This window comes from Borostomias antarcticus, assembly GCF_949987555.1.
Source record: "Borostomias antarcticus genome assembly, chromosome: 25".
Lineage (NCBI taxonomy): Eukaryota > Metazoa > Chordata > Actinopteri > Stomiiformes > Stomiidae > Borostomias > Borostomias antarcticus.
In genome coordinates this window covers 11,737,915-11,757,914 of record NC_140258.1, presented here as the reverse complement: position 1 = coordinate 11,757,914, position 20,000 = coordinate 11,737,915, and the positions used below count along the sequence as shown (strand labels likewise).

The following is a 20,000-nucleotide window of genomic DNA, read 5'->3' as shown; positions in this document are numbered from 1 at the left end:
TGTCTCTCCCTCTCTCCCACTCCCTCTGTCTCTCCCTCTCTCCCACTCCCTCTGTCTCTCCCTCTCTCCCACTCCATCTGTCTCTCCCTCTCTCCCACTCCATCTGTCTCTCCCTCTCTCCCACTCCCTCTGTCTCTCCCTCTCTCCCCCTCACTCTGTCTCTCTCTCCCTCTCTCTCTTACTCTCTCTCCAGATTCCCCACATTCTCTGATGGGAGTCTATCCAGGATCCTCTGACAGCTCCCCAGTTAGTGGAAACTATGTTCTGCTGCTTTATTCTCTGGTCTTCACAGCTGAGTCCAGCCCCTTCTGGGGCCCTTCACTGTCTTCTGGGGCCCTTCACTGTCTTCTGGGGTCCTTCACTGTTAACTAAAAACAAGCGTGTCATGCGAATGCCTGTTTACATTTCCAAATTTGCTCAACCTCAGTTATTCATGAGTTCCCATCACTACCCTGACAGAATGGCCATTTGATCTTGAACTTAGCTGCTCTGGGATCAGTCTTAATGCCAAGCATGTGGGTCTGGCAAGAGGGTACTGGGAGTCAGACGTCTGCCAAGGGGGACTAATTATGACCCATCAGGATCCTGTGGTTCCCTTCTTACACATGTGCCACCCAGGTTCCTGGCGTGAGAGGGACTATGGTCTGGATTAGAATGACTAATCCTAACCCGAGATTGTGAGGACGGTTCGCGGTCTGGATTAGGATGACCAATTCTCACCCTCGGCTGAGAGGAAGGTACAGGGTCTGGAGGTATGATCTGACAGGATGGATGGACCTGGTTATGGGATGCTGGTGAAGTTGTGGATGTTCTAGCACTTAGTCCAAACAAAGCTCTGGGCACACACACACAATACTCTTGTCAAATACTGGATCACTCACACGCACGCACACACATACACACACACCACTCAAACAATGGCACTACAATGGGTTGGCACTGCAATAGGTTGGCACTGCTTTAAAGGACTCGACTCTGACACAGACTCAGCAGAGAGAGGAGTGTGTGGTGAGGTGTGAGTCCACCACATCAAAGCATCTCATCATCCAACTCTGAATTCTCCTGTCCAAACAATGTGCTGTCTGACTGGACGACTGCATGAGCTAACAAGAAGAAGAAGAAGAAGAAAAAGAAGGAGGAGGAGTAGAAGGAGGAGAAGGAGAAGGAGGAGGAGGAGGTCTAACTGATGGAGGAAGCTTTGGCTGACAATTGCTGTTCCTGTGCGACTGAGAAGGAAACCTGTGTTTCCTGTGACTCTATCTCTCCTGTCCCCCTATCTCTTAACTCATGAAGATCTACTGAAGGGAGGAGCAGGGGAACGGGGCGACGCTAGCCTGAAACGACCTCTCTGATACACACTCCCCAGGATAACAGAGCACTTCCTGTCAGCCTATGGAAGCAGGAAGCTGTCACGACCCTGGCAGACTGGCTCTGTCTGTATCTGTCTGCATCTCGCATGTCTATCTGCTGCGGGCCTCTGGGACTCTTGACACCCAACTCCACACAACCAAGAACAAAAGATAGTTTCCGCCAAGTTGTAGCCGTTCCTCAACAAGCAGTGTGAGAAGACCCGTTTGATTTATCACCATAGCTTCACACTGACTCATACATCTTTGGATAGCTTTTTTAATAACATATGCAGGAGAGTTGAATCAGCGGCCATCTTGGAGACCCCCAGCCGGCCCCCTTGCCTCTTAGAGCAGGTGTGAGAGCAGCCGTCAGATGAGGACCAGACGGAGCTAAGAGGCCCCAGACCGCCGGGGCTCATGGGTAAAGACAGACGAACATGCACTGCTACTGACCTCCGTAAAAACGCCTGCTATCCCCGCTTGGCACGAGCCGTGTTCCTCCCCGTACTTCTGCTTATGGTCTGCAAAAAAACACAACAAACCGCACATGAATTCGCAGTGAGCCTGAAACGGCGCTTTGCTGGAGCACTTCCTGCATTCCGTATGTAGCGAGTCAAACTGGCAGCGGCTCCTCCTAAAGGAATCTGGGGGGGCAGAAAGGGGAAAGCAGCCTCACCACATTCAACACAAACTCACACATGGGGGGGTCGGGGTGGGTGGGGGGGTGGTTCGGGCGGCACTGCTCTCGTGTTTCAGATAATATTGGGTTTGGATCTGTGTCCCCGGCACGCTACACCTCGTGCGAGGCCTGCCTGGCAGCTCCCCCGCCATTGGGAGGGCCGTTGGGGGGGAACAGGAAGGAAACAGACCCGACCTGGGAGTCGGATCGGCTGCACTTTGTAACAGAACTGAGTTGGATCCCATCAGAATGCCGTATATCATGCAGTAGAACCATAGGGGCCACAGCCTAAATACTTCATCAAGATTCTATTTCAAGTTCTAAAGCCCCTCTGATCCGGGATGTGCAAGAGAAGCAGCCCATAGCTCCAGCCTATCTGACGCAGCTTGGCGGGCACTGTCATTGTGGAAGCTAACACCGTGTCCTAACTACACGCGACGCGAGTGAGCGTCAGCGACAAAATGCGTTCCATTGCTTTGTTTTCTATTGTTATGTCCTAACTGGACGCGAGCGACGCAGAGCGACGTTTTAACTGCCCTTTTGACGCTCGCCCTGTTCCTATTTTCCTCCTGTCGCTCGCGTTGACAGGCGTTCGAAAGTAGAGTAGCTAGACACTAGTCAGTTGGGAATATAGACAAATGACGTAACAGAACAGGAAATTTAACGGCTTCAGCTTCGCAAGCGGTTAGGACACGGTGTCATGTGACTAAGGCCGAGGTCTGCTCTTCCACACCGCCTCCATCGCCACCATCCCTGCACTACCTCAGCGCTTTTCCTTTGAGATGATCACAGACTAAACATTATTTTTTCTCCCTTGGCCTGAGAGCGATGTGTCCAATATTTCATCCCGCAGCTTAAGCATGTGTGTGTCCCTGAGGTCTCCAGGTGTCTGTGCTGTAGCCAAGAGGAACGCTTGGATTTCTCTCGGGCTGGTTTCGGCGGGCTCACTTCAAGGCTCGGGGAGGGCCAGCGCCTCGGGCCAGCATACCAGCCAGGAGACAGGAGGGGAAGGGGCAGTAGGGGCAGAGAGAGACAGAGGTCTAGAGAGAGAGAGGAGCAGAGAAAGAGAGAGAGGAGCAGAGAGAGACGAGGTCTAGAGAGAGAGAGGAGCAGAGAAAGAGAGAGGTCTGGAGAGAGAGAGGAGCAGAAAAAGACAGGTCTGGAGAGAGAGACGAGGTCTGGAGAGAGAGGAGCAGAGAAAGACAGGTCTGGAGAGAGAGACGAGGTCTGGAGAGAGAGACAGAGGTCTAGAGAGAGAGAGGAGCAGAGAAAGACAGGTCTGGAGAGAGAGACGAGGTCTGGAGAGAGAGACAGAGGTCTAGAGAGAGAGAGGAGCAGAGAAAGACAATGGTCTGGAGAGAGAGAGGAGTATGGTTATGGCAGTGTGTGTGTGTGTGTGTGTGTGTGTGTGTGTGCATACTGACCTTCGTAGCAGGGGATGAGGGCGCGTGTGCTGCCCTGTAGGGTGGCAGGGATGATAGAGCAGTAGCCATGGGGGAGGATGTGTTCTGAGTCGTAGTACACATTCTTCCAGCGGTGGGCACACGCCTGAGAGAAGAACACACACAACACACACACGCCTGAGAGAAGAACACACACAACACACACACGCCTGAGAGAGGGACACACACAACAGGACAGAGTCACACACACACACGTCTGAGAGAGGAACACACACAACAGGACAGTCACACACACACACACACGTCTGAGTGAGAGACAGAGGGAGACATAGTCAACACACACACACACACACACACACACACACCCTGAGACACTCACAAGTGGATACTTAGAAAGACATAACATAATGGTCCTCATTCTCACATGCTGATAGTTTAACCTAATATACACAGAGGAGCCTCTGATAAGCCTGTGAGCTGGAGCCAGTGGGTCTCCACGGAGCCAAATTAACCTCAGAGAAAGTACAGGCCTCATCCAAGCCTGACACAAAACAGTCACACACAAACACAGTCCCCCCTCTCGGGTCTGTGGTGAAAATAGCTGCAAAACAACCCTGCTTCAAAAACACCAGTTTATATGTGGTGAAGAGAAGCTCTCACTCATAAGATCTTCACGGGACCATGTGAGCCGTCCTAGCTGTCCTCCAGACAGCGCCTCCAGAACCAGAACCCCCAGCAGCACTCTGGTCCAGGGAGCGCCGGGTTCAGCTGACGATCAGAGATGCCCGGCGAGCAGATAGGAAGCATAAAAGATGTGAACTGCTGCACGTCTGCCTGTTATGTCAGCCTCCCAAATAGATCAGGGGACCGCAAATGGACTCAACGCCTCCGGGGACCTCAAATGGACTAAAAGTCTCCGGTACGAAAAAAAAAGAAGTTATTTTCTTCATTAATAATGATCTCTGACTGAGTTACTCTGTTTTGGATAAACATTCCTCCGCTCGGTCTGAGAGGAGGGAACGACAGGCTGCTTCCTGACTGAATGATGCCACATGAACGGAGTCATAATGTGGAGGATCTTGCGGGGACTCTGGGGACATATCTGGGTGGGTTTCTGCAGGCAAGGTTCAGAGTGTGAACACACACACACACACACCCACACACACACACACACACACACACACACAAGAACCCTCCGTACTCCCCGGTACACGGCCAATATGACAGAGAGTTGTTCTGACTGCAAGCAGAGGTTAAGTCCGTCAGACAACTGTCTGGCTCCAGAGTGCGGTATTGAGAAACCCTCATGTGTTCAGAGACCAGCCTGCCTTTGGCCTACAGCACTGGCAGTGTTAGCACGGCTTCAACCTACTAAACAGTGTTAGCAAAGCTACAATCAGCTAATCAGTGTTAGCAAGGCTACAATCAGCTAATCAGTGTTAGCAAGGCTACAGACAGCTAATCAGCATTAGCAGGGCTAGCGGCAACAATCTCCCTGCTTCTAGACACATATCACTGTGACTTCAGACATGTATAGCCTGTATTTTATGTTAAAATTAGCCATCCCTGTCATGGTCTGTCCGGGACCCCTGCGGATAACCCCTGCCAAATATGAATACCGTCAGGCGGACGGTGTCTGAGGAAAGCCAGGATAGATGGACGGACGGATGGACAGACAGGCTGGCTGAAGGCAGCTCTATTATGTGTTAGAGGTCATGCACCTTTAGTGGCCCCGCCCACATGGCCTTATAAGACACTCCAAACAAAGTGTCCAAACACATTACCTTAGTCACATTTCATGTATACTGTACATATACAGTACATAAATATACGTATACACATGCAACAAGGCATCAGTTAGGTGGTCTGTTAGCTTGGTTCCTCTGACAGGTTCTGACCATATACGGAGTGGAGGCCTCGTCATGTTGCTGCCCGGAGCCGAGAGATGATTGGCCCAGAGTAGCAACACACATGACATCACTCTGGGGACCACATCTGCAGAGCAGGCCTCCAGAGGAGGAGGAGGAACGTGAGTTAATTCACATCAGATAAAAACACCAAGTCAGCAGCAGCTCTGAACACGTGGCTCCAGAAACTAGTCCCCCCCTCTCTCTTCTACACACAAACTCTCTTCCTACAGTATCTGGTCTAGATACAGTACTAACTACCTCTCTGGTGTACAAACTCTCTGGTTTGGACTGTTGTACCTGTAAACTACCTCTTGAGTCTAGAAACTCTCCACTTCTCCTCTAGGCTGTTGAAGCAGTATTGCAGCACCGGCAACTCTAGGGTAAGTAGGCCCATCCTCCAAAGCTGCCTTTCTGTTCTGTTTCATTGGATCAGTAATAACCGAGGGAAGTGGTCTGAATGGCGTGCCAACATATTCCACAACACTGAGAAGACCAGCATTACCACAGAACTCTAGTATGCACGGTACATACGGTAAGATGTGAAACAGAAAAGGCCAAGGCATAAAAATTCGGGAAGGTCAGCTCTCTCAGACGGAGAGGTTCTCACGATGCCTCCTCCTCCCAGAGGAGGGGTAAATCAGCAGGCGTCCTACAGTCACACCTGTCATGGCTGTTTACAGTCTATCTCTCCACACCACACCAGAGAGAGAGAGAGAGAGAGAGAGAGAGAGAGAGAGAGATGAGAGAGAGAGAGACTTCAGGGGGCCCCCAGTCCAGCAAACTCGCCCTGAACCAGGGGACCACCGCCTGCCCTGTAAGGATGAGGGAGTTGAGAGGCTGGAGGGCTGAGAGGCTGGGGGAGTTGAGAGGCTGAGGGAGTTGAGAGGCTGACGGAGTTGAGAGGCTGACGGAGTTGAGAGGCTGAGGTAGTTGAGGGGCTGAGGGAGTTGAGGGGCTGAGGGAGTTGAGAGGCTGAGGGAGTTGAGAGGCTGGGGGAGTTGAGAGGCTGAGGGAGTTGAGAGGCTGAGGGAGTTGAGAGGCTGGGGGAGTTGAGAGGCTGAGGTAGTTGAGGGGCTGAGGGAGTTGAGAGGCTGAGGGAGTTGAGAGGCTGGGGGAGTTGAGAGGCTGAGGGAGTTGAGAGGCTGAGGGAGTTGAGAGGCTGAGGGAGTTGAGAGGCTGGGGGAGTTGAGAGGCCGAGGTAGTTGAGGGGCTGAGGGAGTTGAGAGGCTGGGGGAGTTGAGAGGCTGGGGGAGTTGAGAGGCTGAGGGAGTTGAGAGGCTGAGGTAGTTGAGGGGCTGAGGGAGTTGAGAGGCTGAGGGAGTTGAGGGGCTGGGGGAGTTGAGAGGCTGAGGGAGTTGAGAGGCTGAGGGAGTTGAGGGGCTGAGGGAGTTGAGAGGCTGAGGTAGTTGAGAGGCTGAGGGAGTTGAGAGGCTGATGGAGTTGAGGGGCTTGTCTTCAAACTGCCTTGCCAGGCTGATGTCTGGGGGGGCCTGACTGGCTGTGGGGCTTTTTGGGGGTCAAGAAGGACTGGGTGTCTCAGAGGCCCAGCCTGACTGGGGGCCGGACCGGGGGCAGGACCAGGGGGCAGGTCAGGGTCGCTCATCGCACTTAGCAGGGGGGCACGGACTGTTAATGAAAGGGCTGCCCTTGGAAGGACCACAGCCTAAACAACCCCAGCAGCTGCCCTCTGATCTCCCAGAACACTCCCCATGGTCAGAACCATCGCCAGGTCTCCCTGCTGACTGCTGCAGGTCTCCCTGCTGACTGCTGCTGGTCTCCCTGCTGACTGCTGCTGGTCTCCCTGCTGACTGCTGCTGGTCTCCCTGCTGACTGCTGCTGGTCTCCCTGCTGACTGCTGCTGGTCTCCCTGCTGACTGCTGCTGGTCTCCCTGCTGACTGCTGCTGGTCTCCCTGCTGACTGCTGCTGGTCTCCCTGCTGACTGCAGGCTGTGGAGGCATTCCAGTGTTTCAGCATCAGCCTCTACAGAAGCACGATGCCAACCTTGATTTAGCTGCATTGGAGCTCACTCTGAGGGGTCATTAAAGCTATTAAACCCGTTTTAAAACCTGCCACTCCTTTCCAGGCTGAAAATTTGAGGAAAAGCTAATTTGTGTTGTGATGTTGAGAACAGCTGTTTTTTTTACTGTGTGGTTGATGCTGGGACATTTGTAACATTGATTGAGGTTTAATGTAGCCTGTTTTAACAAGTAAACATGGTTTGTGTAGAAGGGACTGTAGTTTTGTTCTGTCATTGTTTTGCTGCCCTGAACCAGAACGGGGAGGCTCGGTGGTGGGCAGGTGCTGGAGGTTGTGAGGTTCTGGGGGATCTGGAGTTTGGGTGGTAGAGAGGTTCTGGAGGTTGTGAGGTTCTGGGGGATCTGGAGTTTGGGAGGTTGGGTGGTAGAGAGGTTCTGGAGGTTGGGAAGTTCTGGGGGATCTGGAGTTTGGGTGGTAGAGAGGTTCTGGAGGTTGGGAGGTTCTGGAGGATCTGGAGTTTGGGAGGTTGGGTGGTAGAGAGGTTCTGGAGGTTGTGAGGTTCTGGAGGATCTGGAGTTTGGGAGTTTGGGTGGTAGAGAGGTTCTGGAGGTTGGGAGGTTCTGGGGGATCTGGAGGTTGGGTGGTAGAGAGGTTCTGTAGGTTGTGAGGTTCTGGGGGATCTGGAGTTTGGGAGGTTGGGTTGTAGAGAGGTTCTGGAGCTTGTGAGGTTCTGGAGGTGGGGGGATTCTGAAGGTTGGAAGGTTCTGGACTCACCAGTATCCTGCCGTTGGGTTTGTCCTGTCGGGCCAGGCTGACGCCCATCCACTCATCATCTCTGTCTCCCTGGCATGTCTTACCACACGACTCCCTGGGCTTGTTACCTGCAGACGACACACACACACACACACACACACACACACACACACACACACACACACACACACACACACACACACTCTCTGTCTTCAGACATATACAGCAACCAAACTATATTAATTATGCTAAAGTACGCACAATCAATACCTTTATCTGATAATACAATTGAAGAATTCTATCCATTCTACAATAACAAACCCCTGAGGTTTCAGTAACATGTTTGTCATATCTGTGTGTTGACAGCTGTGTGTCAGGGGGGTCAGGAGGAGCGGTATGACCCGAGAGGGACATGGGGTCGTTCAGGGTCATCCTGAACTCTGGTTAATGATCTCTGGGTCTGCATCTGAGGACCAGGCCAAAGAACTGCTCCCTCTGTTTGTTGACAGAACAGAGAGAGAGCTGCTGCCATGTTATTTGTTTATTAATAAACGAAGAACTTAGGAAACCCGTGCCTCGATGGCGAGACTACTTGTTTGTGATGCTCTGCGGCTGGCTGGCGGATATTGTTGAGTCTTTAAATAATCTCTAATAAGGATCTTAGGGCCGTCGGTCTGTCTAGTAGAATTATAACACATAGAGACTATAGAAGTCAACCGCAGAAGACTGGGGAGTGAGGACTCACTTATTCACTTTAAGATAATTGCCCTTAACTGAGGAAAGCAGATTATATCTGGAAGGGAATTAGCAGACATCACAGGGGGACTTCAGCAATCAAGGAGATGCTCGTCAGAGCCCGACGACAACTATTCAATTAGTTACATTTCTATTTTATTTTTTGAAAGCACTTGACTCTCTAATGTGCTCTCCACCCGTTCTCTCTCTTCCCACTCTTTGGCGCTCTCTCGCCCTCTCCCACCCACTCTTTACCTCCACACTCTCTCTCCCTCCCTCTCTCTCTCTCTCCCTCTCTCTCTCTCTCTCCCTCCCTCTCTCTCTCTCCCTCCCTCTCTCTCTCTCCCTCCCTCCCTCTCTCTCTCTCTCTCTCCAACCCGTGGTTCAGTGCAGTAGCTTTCAGACAGGGTGTCATCTCTGTTCGCTTCCTCCCACCACTACTTACCATGAGCAGCTCTATCATTGGTCAGAATTTACACTGTTTTCCATTGATCATTTGTAGTATTTCCTCACAGATGCCCCGGGGCTAACCTCATTGACAGCTGCTGTCACGTCTGGCGTGACCTCTAGAACGTACGCTTTGTTGGGGACAAATGCAGGAGGAAGAGGAGGAGGATTCAGGAGGAAGAGGGGGGTTGACATTAAAACCACAGAAACCCACTATTTCACTGCCACAAGAAAAGAACTGGAAATGTCAAGGCTTTTTGGCTGGATCCCTTGGAAAATATTAGCTGAAACATTAATCATATCTATCTAAATATTTCTGGACTTGCAAACCTCGTGGAGTTTCTCTCTGTGTCTATATTTGACTGAAAAAAAACAAGAACAACTGTCTACTGTTCAGGATTGAATATATACAAGTGTATGGTGATACAACAAGAACCAGATGCAGAGAGCTGTATCTAGGGTAAAACAGACAGCAGTAGATACTGTAGGAGGGTCTCTGTTTCAATGACTTTGTCGTTGTGTGTGTGTATGTTTTTATGCCCCACATATCTGGAACAAACTTCCAGAAAACTGCAGGTCTGCTGCAACTCTTGGTTCTTTTAAAACAAGCCTGAAGACTTTTCTTTTTGCCACTGCTTTCTAAGAGGAGTTATGTTTATCAGTATACTGCACTGTAACTTTTATTCCTGTATTCTATTTGTCCTGCTTTTTGTTTTAAATGTCTATAATGACTTGCTCTTTGTTTTAATGCTTTTAATTTGTCCTGCCTTTTGTTTTAAATGTCTATAATGTCTTGCTTTTTGTTTTAATGCTTTTAATGTCTCATGTAAAGCACCTTGGATTGCCCTGTGGCTGAAATGTGCTCTATAAATAAACTTGCCTTGCCTTGCCTATGTGCCCAGGTCCATCTCCATGGTTACTGACCTCTGCCCAGGTCCATCTCTATGGTTACTAACCTCTGCCCAGGTCTATCACTATGGTTACTAATGTTGAATCTTGTTGTCTTTTATTATTGTCCTTGATTAGCTCTGCGTTGTTTTTCTGTTTCCAATAAAAGACGGACCCCCAATCTCCTAATATACCACACAGTCCAGTGTCTCCTTTCTCAGGTGTTCCAAATGAATCTCTGCAACACGGGATTTGAGTCTGAGCAAAAGCGGTTTATTCCAGAAGGTATAACATACAAAAGAACATGTCTAATGCACAGATGACCTGTCTGGATGCTGGCTGAACCCAAATCAAATAACATACAGCAGAACAGTGGTTTTAACCCCCCTGACGAGAGGGAGCTGTGGGTGTCCCACACCCCCCTACGTCCTTCTAGACAAAGCTGTCTCTCTCTCTTCTCAATCATGCGGCCTTGCAACTAAGATAGGATGAGGCGCCTGACGCCCTCGTATCTAAAGGGTCGGTGTTTGTACACCACATGAGAGACTGTCACCTTTCCCCTAGGGACATACACAGCTATACGGTGGGGACCTTATCCTATACTTGGACCCCCCTTGGGTAGCAGCATGACTCCCCTGTTGTAACCTCCGTCTCCAGGAACCCTCGGGCCGTCACACAGGAGTCATACACCCACACACACTGGAACCAGCTGATAATGTTAATGATTGACAGTTCTTTCCAGCAACCAGCTCTAATACATTTTCATCACTAACCTCTGCCCAGGTCTATCTCTATGGTTACTGACCTCTGCCCACATCCATCTCTATGGTTACTGACCTCCATCTCTATGGTTACTGACCTCTGCCCAGGTCCATCTCTATGGTTACTGACCTCCATCTCTATGGTTACTGACCTCTGCCCAGGTCCATCCCTATGGTTACTGACCTCTGCCCAGGTCCATCCCTATGGTTACTGACCTCTGCCCAGGTCCATCTCTATGGTTACTGACCTCTGCCCAGGTCCATCTCTATGGTTACTGACCTCTGCCCAGGTCCATCTCTATGGTTACTGACCTCTGCCCAGGTCCATCTCTATGGTTACTGACCTCTGCCCAGGTCCATCTCTATGGTTACTGACCTCTGCCCAGGTCCATCTCGGTGCAGCGGCGGTCCGGGTTGCTGTGGATGCGACACTTGAACACGGCTCCGGGGGTGTGAACTGAGCTGCTGTAGGAGGAGCTGGCCTTGGGGGCCCCAACCAGCACCCTGCAGGGACCCACACAGTCAGGGACACGAGGACAGGACCCACACAGTCAGGGACATGGAGGACAGACCCACACAGTCAGGGACACGAGGACAGGACCCACACAGTCAGGGACATGAGGACAGGACCCACACAGTCAGGGACAGACATGGAGGACAGGACCCACACAGTCAGGGACACGGAGGACAGGACCCACACAGTCAGGGACATGGAGGACAGGACCCACACAGTCAGGGACACGGAGGACAGGACCCACACAGTCAGGGACATGGAGGACAGGACCCACACAGTCAGGGACAGACATGGAGGACAGGACCCACACAGTCAGGGACAGACATGGAGGACAGGACCCACACAGTCAGGGACACGGAGGACAGGACCCACACAGTCAGGGACAGACATGGAGGACAGGACCCACACAGTCAGGGACAGACATGGAGGACAGGACCCACACAGTCAGGGACATGGAGGACAGGACCCACACAGTCAGGGACAGACATGGAGGACAGGACCCACACAGTCAGGGACAGACATGGAGGACAGGACCCACACAGTCAGGGACATGGAGGACAGGACCCACACAGTCAGGGACAGACATGGAGGACAGGACCCACACAGTCAGGGACACGGAGGACAGGACCCACACAGTCAGGGACATGGAGGACAGGACCCACACAGTCAGGGACAGACATGGAGGACAGGACCCACACAGTCAGGGACACGGAGGACAGGACCCACACAGTCAGGGACATGGAGGACAGGACCCACACAGTCAGGGACACGAGGACAGGACCCACACAGTCAGAGACATGGAGGACAGGACCCACACAGTCAGGGACATGGAGGACAGGACCCACACAGTCAGGGACAGACATGGAGGACAGGACCCACACAGTCAGGGACACGGAGGACAGGACCCACACAGTCAGGGACATGGAGGACAGGACCCACACAGTCAGGGACATGGAGGACAGGACCCACACAGTCAGGGACACGGAGGACAGGACCCACACAGTCAGGGACATGGAGGACAGGACCCACACAGTCAGGGACATGGAGGACAGGACCCACACAGTCAGGGACACGGAGGACAGGACCCACACAGTCAGGGACATGGAGGACAGGACCCACACAGTCAGGGACATGGAGGACAGGACCCACACAGTCAGGGACACGGAGGACAGGACCCACACAGTCAGGGACATGGAGGACAGGAGCCACACAGTCAGGGACAGACACGGAGGACAGGACCCACACAGTCAGGGACATGGAGGACAGGACCCACACAGTCAGGGACAGACATGGAGGACAGGACCCACACAGTCAGGGACACGAGGACAGGACCCACACAGTCAGGGACACGGAGGACAGGACCCACACAGTCAGGGACATGGAGGACAGAGCAGAGAGGTAGGAAGAGGAGGAGAGGGAGAGAAAGGGAGGATGGCAGCTTGGGTGACAATGTATGAAAACAACACCGACACCTCTAAATCAACTTTATCAGGATATCCGATATTCCTCCATTTGAAGTTGTGTGAGAGATCATGATAAAAGCTAGTCTGCACACAAAGCCAGTGACAATAATGATCACATTTCAATAGATAGGCCTACAGAATGCAGACGTGTTCACTATCGATCCTTTCATTCCAGATATCTCCCATTGTCGACCAAAAAAATACCAACATTACACATGAATGTATATAGGACTAAATTTAATCCAGTTTTTCATACTAACGTGATATATAGGCTACTATTATCTAATTGTTTTGGTTAAAATACAATTCCAAAGAGTTGTGCAACAAGTCATTTTATGTGATGAACTGTTCAGATTAAAGCAAATACTAAATCATTTCAATATCAATAATAATCACACAATGTTAGAGGCAACAGTATCACAGCCTAATGACAAGACTCACCAGCGTGTATTGTCGTGATAGTGCTCCAAAACTGAGTATCCAAAAAAACTAGAGTTTGGTCCACGGAACACGATAGGATGTTCTAAGTCAATGTTATAAGAGTAAACCACAGAAAGAGACAAATACAAACATAACACATCAAAAACGCTTTTTTGAAGACAAGCCATCCTTTTGCGCATCCTTGAAAACTCCCCACTGAAAGAGTAAAGCAAGCAAGAGTAAAGACAGCCTATAACGGTCCAGTGCTCAAATAGTTACAAAAACTAGGCTGCAGTTCAACTAGTTTTTGAAGTCTTGCACATCGAGCATGAAAAATGTGATGGGTAGGGGCTTGAAAATAAAATATAACGGTCCGATAGTAAAAATGACGCTCCCGTCAGCTGCTCTCCATGCTGAGGAGGATATGAGAAAGTCTCGGTGAGAAGTGCGGTCATGGTGAAACGCGGATGGTTTCGGACCCGAGCATCACATTTCACCCGGTGCTCCGGTGTCTGCGCGCTGTCGCCACCTATCGGAGAGAGCAGGCTATGGGGTAGGCTGGGGACCACACTCCCAACAGTATGATGTGGGACCTCAAGGGGTCTTTAATTGACCACACAATTACACACATGAGCGGCGACACATCACACAACGCGCATGCGTAATCAAGGGTCGCTGGTGGAAATTGTTCCCGGTATTTATGCCATTCAAACTGTCCTCCAGGAAAAGCTAGGAGCAGGGCAGCCATCGTTCACGTAGCTCACCTTTCGATCCCCAACCGGTCAGTCTACCTCCCAATTAAGCCACTTTCATCTCAATAGGGTGGGTGGTTTGACACTGGAGTTAGAGCCAGACTACATAACGGAGCAGTGCTGCTCATCTCTATATGCATTTCAAAAGCTAGAGTGAAAAACAACCTCAATGCACAATTCCACCACATTCAGATGCAGATCAGTCTACACAGAAGAGAATGACAGAGCACGTACTGTAAATAAGACTTTATTTGCTTTGTCTCAAAATGTATTAATAAAGCAACAGACAAGTGGTGCCCTATGGTACAGATTCCATCTCATTATGTACAATTTACATGGAGTTTTTATTTTTTATTTTACTCAAGTCACCTCAGAATATAAAGTAGAAAAGTAGTGATAAATAGGAGCTAGAAGCGAGTGTTTATTATGGGGCTGCACAAAGACAGCTAAGGGGTCATGTGATCATTCCATCACACATTCACACAGGAAGTCATACAGAACATCGAAAACAAACTGAACATCAACTCAACATCAAAACCAACATCTAATTAAATTTATTGCACAAGCCATCCGTTATCTACTGCCAAAATTTAAAAGCAAAACCGTTAATCCTGGCCTAAAAACATAATTTATAAATTAACTGTATTTTCATTGCGTAGAAATCATGGAAGAATTTTTCTGATCTTGGCTTTTTTTTTTTAAAAGCTACCTCACACCTTTAGCTATGTCCACATTTGCACACAAATGTACATCCACACACACACACACACACACACGCACGCACACACACACGCACAAACACACACACACACACACACACACACACACACACACACACACACACACACACACACACACACACACACAAAAATGCAGATAGGAGAAGGGCTTGATCAAGTCCACAACAGTTTTGCTCTTTAGCAGCAGTGCGTCCATCCCTCCATCCCTCCATCCCTCCATCCCTCCATTCCTCCATCCCTCCATCCCTCCATTCCTCCATCCCTCCATCCCTCATCGTAGCCAGACCTGAGAAGACAAGAGATCACAGGCATGACCAATACGTTACCTTTCAACCCTGAAAATAAAGTGACAACATTTCGAATATTAATTGGATGTTCCCTATAATACTAGAAAGCGCAGTTTCTCATCTTTCAGCAAGTGTTGGAGTGAGGAATTTTTTATATTTGTTAGATTCTTTTTAAAATATTATTAAATATTTGTTAGATATTTTTTAAATGTTGCCGGTGACGTGGTCGTATTAAAAGGGTTAACACATAACAAAGCATTACTATCATACTGTACATCCTCATCTCAGCAGCCAAACATGGACTCACTTTCCCAACAGCCCGTCTGAATGAGCAGGAGTGTATCACAGAAACCCAGTGACACTTACAGCAGCTCTGGAGTCCTCCTTCTCCAGAACCTTCTGAGCCTGATCCGGAGGGAACTTCAGCATGGAGGTGATCACTTTGGCCATCGTCTTGGGAGAGAGAACAACATACTGGATGTTATGTCGCGTTCCATTTGGCCCGGGAAGTCGTTATTTACGTGATTCTACACAGTTTTAATTGGAACGTCTCTCTCTACTTGTCTCCCCACTCGTGCACTTGTACCACTCAACCCCCCCCCCCCCCCCCCCCTGAAAGTCGGGACCAAGATGGCAGCTCCCTGTGTAACTAAAGTGAAACTTAAGTGATACTGTTTTATTAGCATTTATGTCTTGTGTCTTATTAAATCAGTCGTACACACTATTCCCCCACTGTCATCTGAGGACATGTATGCTACCTCTTTTGTACGTAAAACACAGCGTAGTCCGTTGTTATCTACTGGTTTGGCAAACAAAGTTACCGTAGCTAATGTCCATCATTGTTCCGAGCTGTTGTTGTTGTGGCGACTGTAACACGGTTACCTTAAGGGTGACGTCCAGCCAATAGGAGCGCAGCGTTAGCCGCAGAACGCCACAGAGCGCCCAGATCAGGGCTGCCTTTTTAAATTCAATTCTCTTTTGTTCAGTTGTCTGAAGCATTGGCCTCAGGGAGATATACTGTGTCATCTGAAAGTGTTTACAGTATGTTCTCATCAGACCGGTCACATGACATGATCCCCACATGCACCCTAGGGTTGGAGTCACACCCCCTTAACCCCCCGGTCCCCGATGCTCCCCAATCAGCGAGCTCGACCCCCCAGCATGTCTGCAGCGTGACCCCTGACCTCCACACCATAACCCAATCACAGCTGGGCTGCTCTGGGGACAATTAAACCCCAAAACAGGACATGGACCCCTATTATGTCCCTAAACAGGCACAGAGCAGCCTGCCAGGCAGCGTGTGTCAGGCCATAAATACGGTCTTAATCAGAAGCAGGGCTGCTGGGTAGCTCAGCTAAGCGCTCCTCCAGTTTTAAAAACGGCGTGCGTCATGTGATGTGTATGTGCCGCTGGGTGACATCCTCCGTCGCAGGCGGGGGGTGATGATGTCATAATGCCCCTCTGTTCATGAGAGAGGGGGGGGGTGGGGGGGGGTGGGGGCGCTGGCTTTAGGACCTCGTCTACAGGGTTGTTAATTACAAACAGCCTCGTTAATATTGCCTGCTACCGCCCCCCACCCCCCCCCCCCCACGCGCGCGCGCGCGCACACGCACACACACACACACACACACACACACACACACACACACACACACACACACACACACACACACACACACACACACACACTTTTGTGTTATTAAGGTTGTCTAACAGGGTAAGGGCTCCATGTGGGAATGATGCCGTTTATAGGCCTCTCTATCCGGCCTCCTCCCTCCCACCTTCTCCCCCTCCTCCCTCCCACCTTCTCCCCCTCCTCCCTCCCACCTTCTCCCCCTCCTCCCTCCCACCTTCTCCCCCTCCTCCTCCTAGCTCTCCTCCCCCTCCTCCTCCCACCTTCTCCCCCTCCTCCTCCTAGCTCTCCTCCCCCTCCTAGCTCTCCTCCCCCTCCTCTCTCTTGCTCTCCTCCCCCTCCTCTCTCTTGCTCTCCTCCCCCTCCTAGCTCTCCTCCCCCTCCTCCTCCTAGCTCTTCTCCCCCTCCTCCTCCTCGCTCTCCTCCCCCTCCTCCTCCTAGCTCTTCTCCCCCTCCTCCTCCTCGCTCTCCTCCCCCTCCTCTCTCTTGCTCTCCTCCCCCTCCTAGCTCTCCTCCCCCTCCTCCTCCTAGCTCTCCTCCCCCTCCTCCTCTTCTCCCCCTCCTCCTCCTCCTAGTTCTCCTCCCCCTCCTCCTCCTAGCTCTCCTCCCCCTCCTCCTCCTAGCTCTCCTCCCCCTCCTCCTCCTAGCTCTCCTCCCTCTCTCCTCCTCGCTCTCCTCCCCCTCCTCCCTCTCTCTCTCTCTCTCCGTCTCACAGATGGGAGTCATCTGGAGGAACTGAACAGGCCCAGTATGAAAGCAGGATTATGGTCTGGGTGGATATCATTCACCGTTCGAAACAATACGACTCCACAGGGAAGGGCGTTGCCGTGGTTACCTTGGTCTCTCGTCCCATCATGTACTCAAACAGCACCTTCCGGAGGTACTCCAGCTCCGTGGGCTCGGCGAGGGCGTCTGGACCGCGCTCACCTGGGTCTGGAAGAGGTCACAGAGGTCACAGAGGTCAGACCAACACTGGAACTCACCCAACAGAACATTCTAACAGATAGAACTTCAACTTCAAACTTGATTTTTCCCGAAGGGGGCAATTGATTTTGCAGCAAGAGTAAAAAGACAACAACAACAACCACCACCAAAACAACAACAACAGCAACACCAACAACACCACCAACAACAACAACAACAGCAACACCACATATAACAATCTAATGATCTAATCAAACCTGAACTAATAATTCATTGTCATGTATGGGTGCGTTAGGGAGAGTCACTGAGTCAGCTACATGCCTTACACTACAGTATGTACCAGCATGCCTTACACTACAGTATGTACCAGCATGCCTTACACTACAGTATGTACCAGCATGCTTTACACTACAGTATGTACCAGCATGCCTTACACTACAGTATGTACCAGCATGCCTTACACTACAGTATGTACCAGCACGCCTTACACTACAGTATGTACCAGCATGCCTTACACTACAGTATGTACCAGCATGCCTTACACTACAGTATGTACCAGCATGCCTTACACTACAGTATGTACCAGCATGCCTTACACCACAGTATGTACCAGCATGCCTTACACTACAGTATGTACCAGCATGCCTTACACTACAGTATGTACCAGCACGCCTTACACTACAGTATGTACCAGCATGCCTTACACTACAGTATGTACCAGCATGCCTTACACTACAGTATGTACCAGCATGCCTTACACTACAGTATGTACCAGCATGCCTTACACCACAGTATGTACCAGCATGCCTTACACTACAGTATGTACCAGCATGCCTTACACTACAGTATGTACCAGCATGCCTTACACTACAGTATGTACCAGGATGCCTTACACTACAGTATGTACCAGCACGCCTTACACTACAGTATGTACCAGCATGCCTTACACTACAGTATGTACCAGCATGGCTTACACTACAGTATGTACCAGCATGCCTTACACTACAGTATGTACCAGCATGCCTTACACTACAGTATGTACCAGCATGGCTTACACTACAGTATGTACCAGCATGCCTTACACTACAGTATGTACCAGCATGGCTTACACTACAGTATGTACCAGGATGCCTTACACTACAGTATGTACCAGGATGCCTTACACTACAGTATGTACCAGCATGCTTTACACTACAGTATGTACCAGCATGCCTTACACTACAGTATGTACCAGGATGCCGTATACTTAAGTATGTACCAGCATGCCTTACACTACAGTATGTACCAGCATGCCTTACACTACAGTATGTACCAGCACGCCTTACACTACAGTATGTACCAGCACGCCTTACACTACAGTATATACCAGCATGCCTTACACTACAGTATGTACCAGGATACCAGGATGTCTAGTGGGACAAGAGGCCAACCCTCCATTCATTACTAGTAGAAATAATACACTGATTCCAACATGCAGAGCCCGGCACAGCCTGGGTCTGACTCTGGTTCTGCCAGCACAGCCTGGGTCTGACTCTGGTTCTACCAGCACAGCCTGGGTCTGACTCTGGTTCTGCCAGCATGGAACTGCGTCTGACTCTGGTTCTGCCAGCATGGCCCTGCGTCTGACTCTGGTTCTGCCAGCACAGCCTGCGTCTGACTCTGGTTCTGCCAGCATGGCCCTGCGTCTGACTCTGGTTCTGCCAGCATGGCACTGCGTTCCCAGATGATCAGAACCGTCCCGGTCCCAGTGCGGGCCAGAAGCCGACTACACACTCTGGAAGGAATGAACACAGCTCAGCGTGGGCACATGGCTGCTGCCAGCCCCTAATTAAACAACAACAGCTTTACCTTGAACACTGGCTCATTCAGCTGTACTATCACACAACCCCTAACGAACACGAGGACTTCCAGTGGGAAGCAGAAGTCGTTCCTGGACCCATCTACCCATCCAAGTCGCTTGTCTGCTAACCCGATCACTGACCAAGGCCTCAGACGTGTTCATTAAGTTCACTGACAGACTCAGCTGGCCCGTCCGAGTCTCTGACCTGCCATGCTGGCCTGGCGATTAAAGGAGTGGTTGGATAAGACATCTGGAACAACCATCTAGCTACAGATGACTCTTCTGCCACAGGACCTGCTAGCAGAGGTGGGCGGAGGTGGAGAGGAGATGGATTTCTTTCTTTTCCTTTACAGGAGACCTGCTGCCACGTCTGTACATGGCCTCACACAAACACAGCATGGATACGATATACACACTTATCATCACACACCCCACGCCGTACAGTTACCTTTACCGTACCTATAAACAAGCTATGACGATGACATGATAATTATCGGGTGCTTCGTTAAGTGGCGCTATGCCAG

At 50.5% G+C, this 20,000-nt stretch overlaps 2 protein-coding genes across 2 annotated transcripts in view; both read right to left on the bottom strand.

Annotated features, from left to right (window-relative positions):
• itga9 (integrin, alpha 9) overlaps window positions 1-13,488 on the bottom strand; it is a gene marked incomplete at both ends in the record, with an annotated part of 36,996 nt that extends 23,508 nt beyond the window's left edge. Inside the window, 5 exons of the mRNA XM_084458899.1 lie at window positions 1,803-1,870; window positions 3,453-3,576; window positions 8,094-8,200; window positions 11,280-11,407; window positions 13,322-13,488. Of these exons, the coding sequence (XP_084315025.1) occupies window positions 1,803-1,870; window positions 3,453-3,576; window positions 8,094-8,200; window positions 11,280-11,407; window positions 13,322-13,488 (594 nt within the window). The remainder of the gene's footprint in view (window positions 1-1,802; window positions 1,871-3,452; window positions 3,577-8,093; window positions 8,201-11,279; window positions 11,408-13,321) is intronic.
• A 1,540-nt stretch (window positions 13,489-15,028) lies between these two features.
• golga4 (golgin A4) overlaps window positions 15,029-20,000 on the bottom strand; it is a 36,175-nt gene continuing 31,203 nt past the window's right edge. Inside the window, exons 24-26 of the mRNA XM_084458555.1 lie at window positions 17,548-17,645; window positions 15,387-15,532; window positions 15,029-15,078 (exon numbers count right to left, since the gene is read on the bottom strand). Of these exons, the coding sequence (XP_084314681.1) occupies window positions 15,422-15,532; window positions 17,548-17,645 (209 nt within the window). The 3' untranslated portion in view covers window positions 15,029-15,078; window positions 15,387-15,421. The remainder of the gene's footprint in view (window positions 15,079-15,386; window positions 15,533-17,547; window positions 17,646-20,000) is intronic.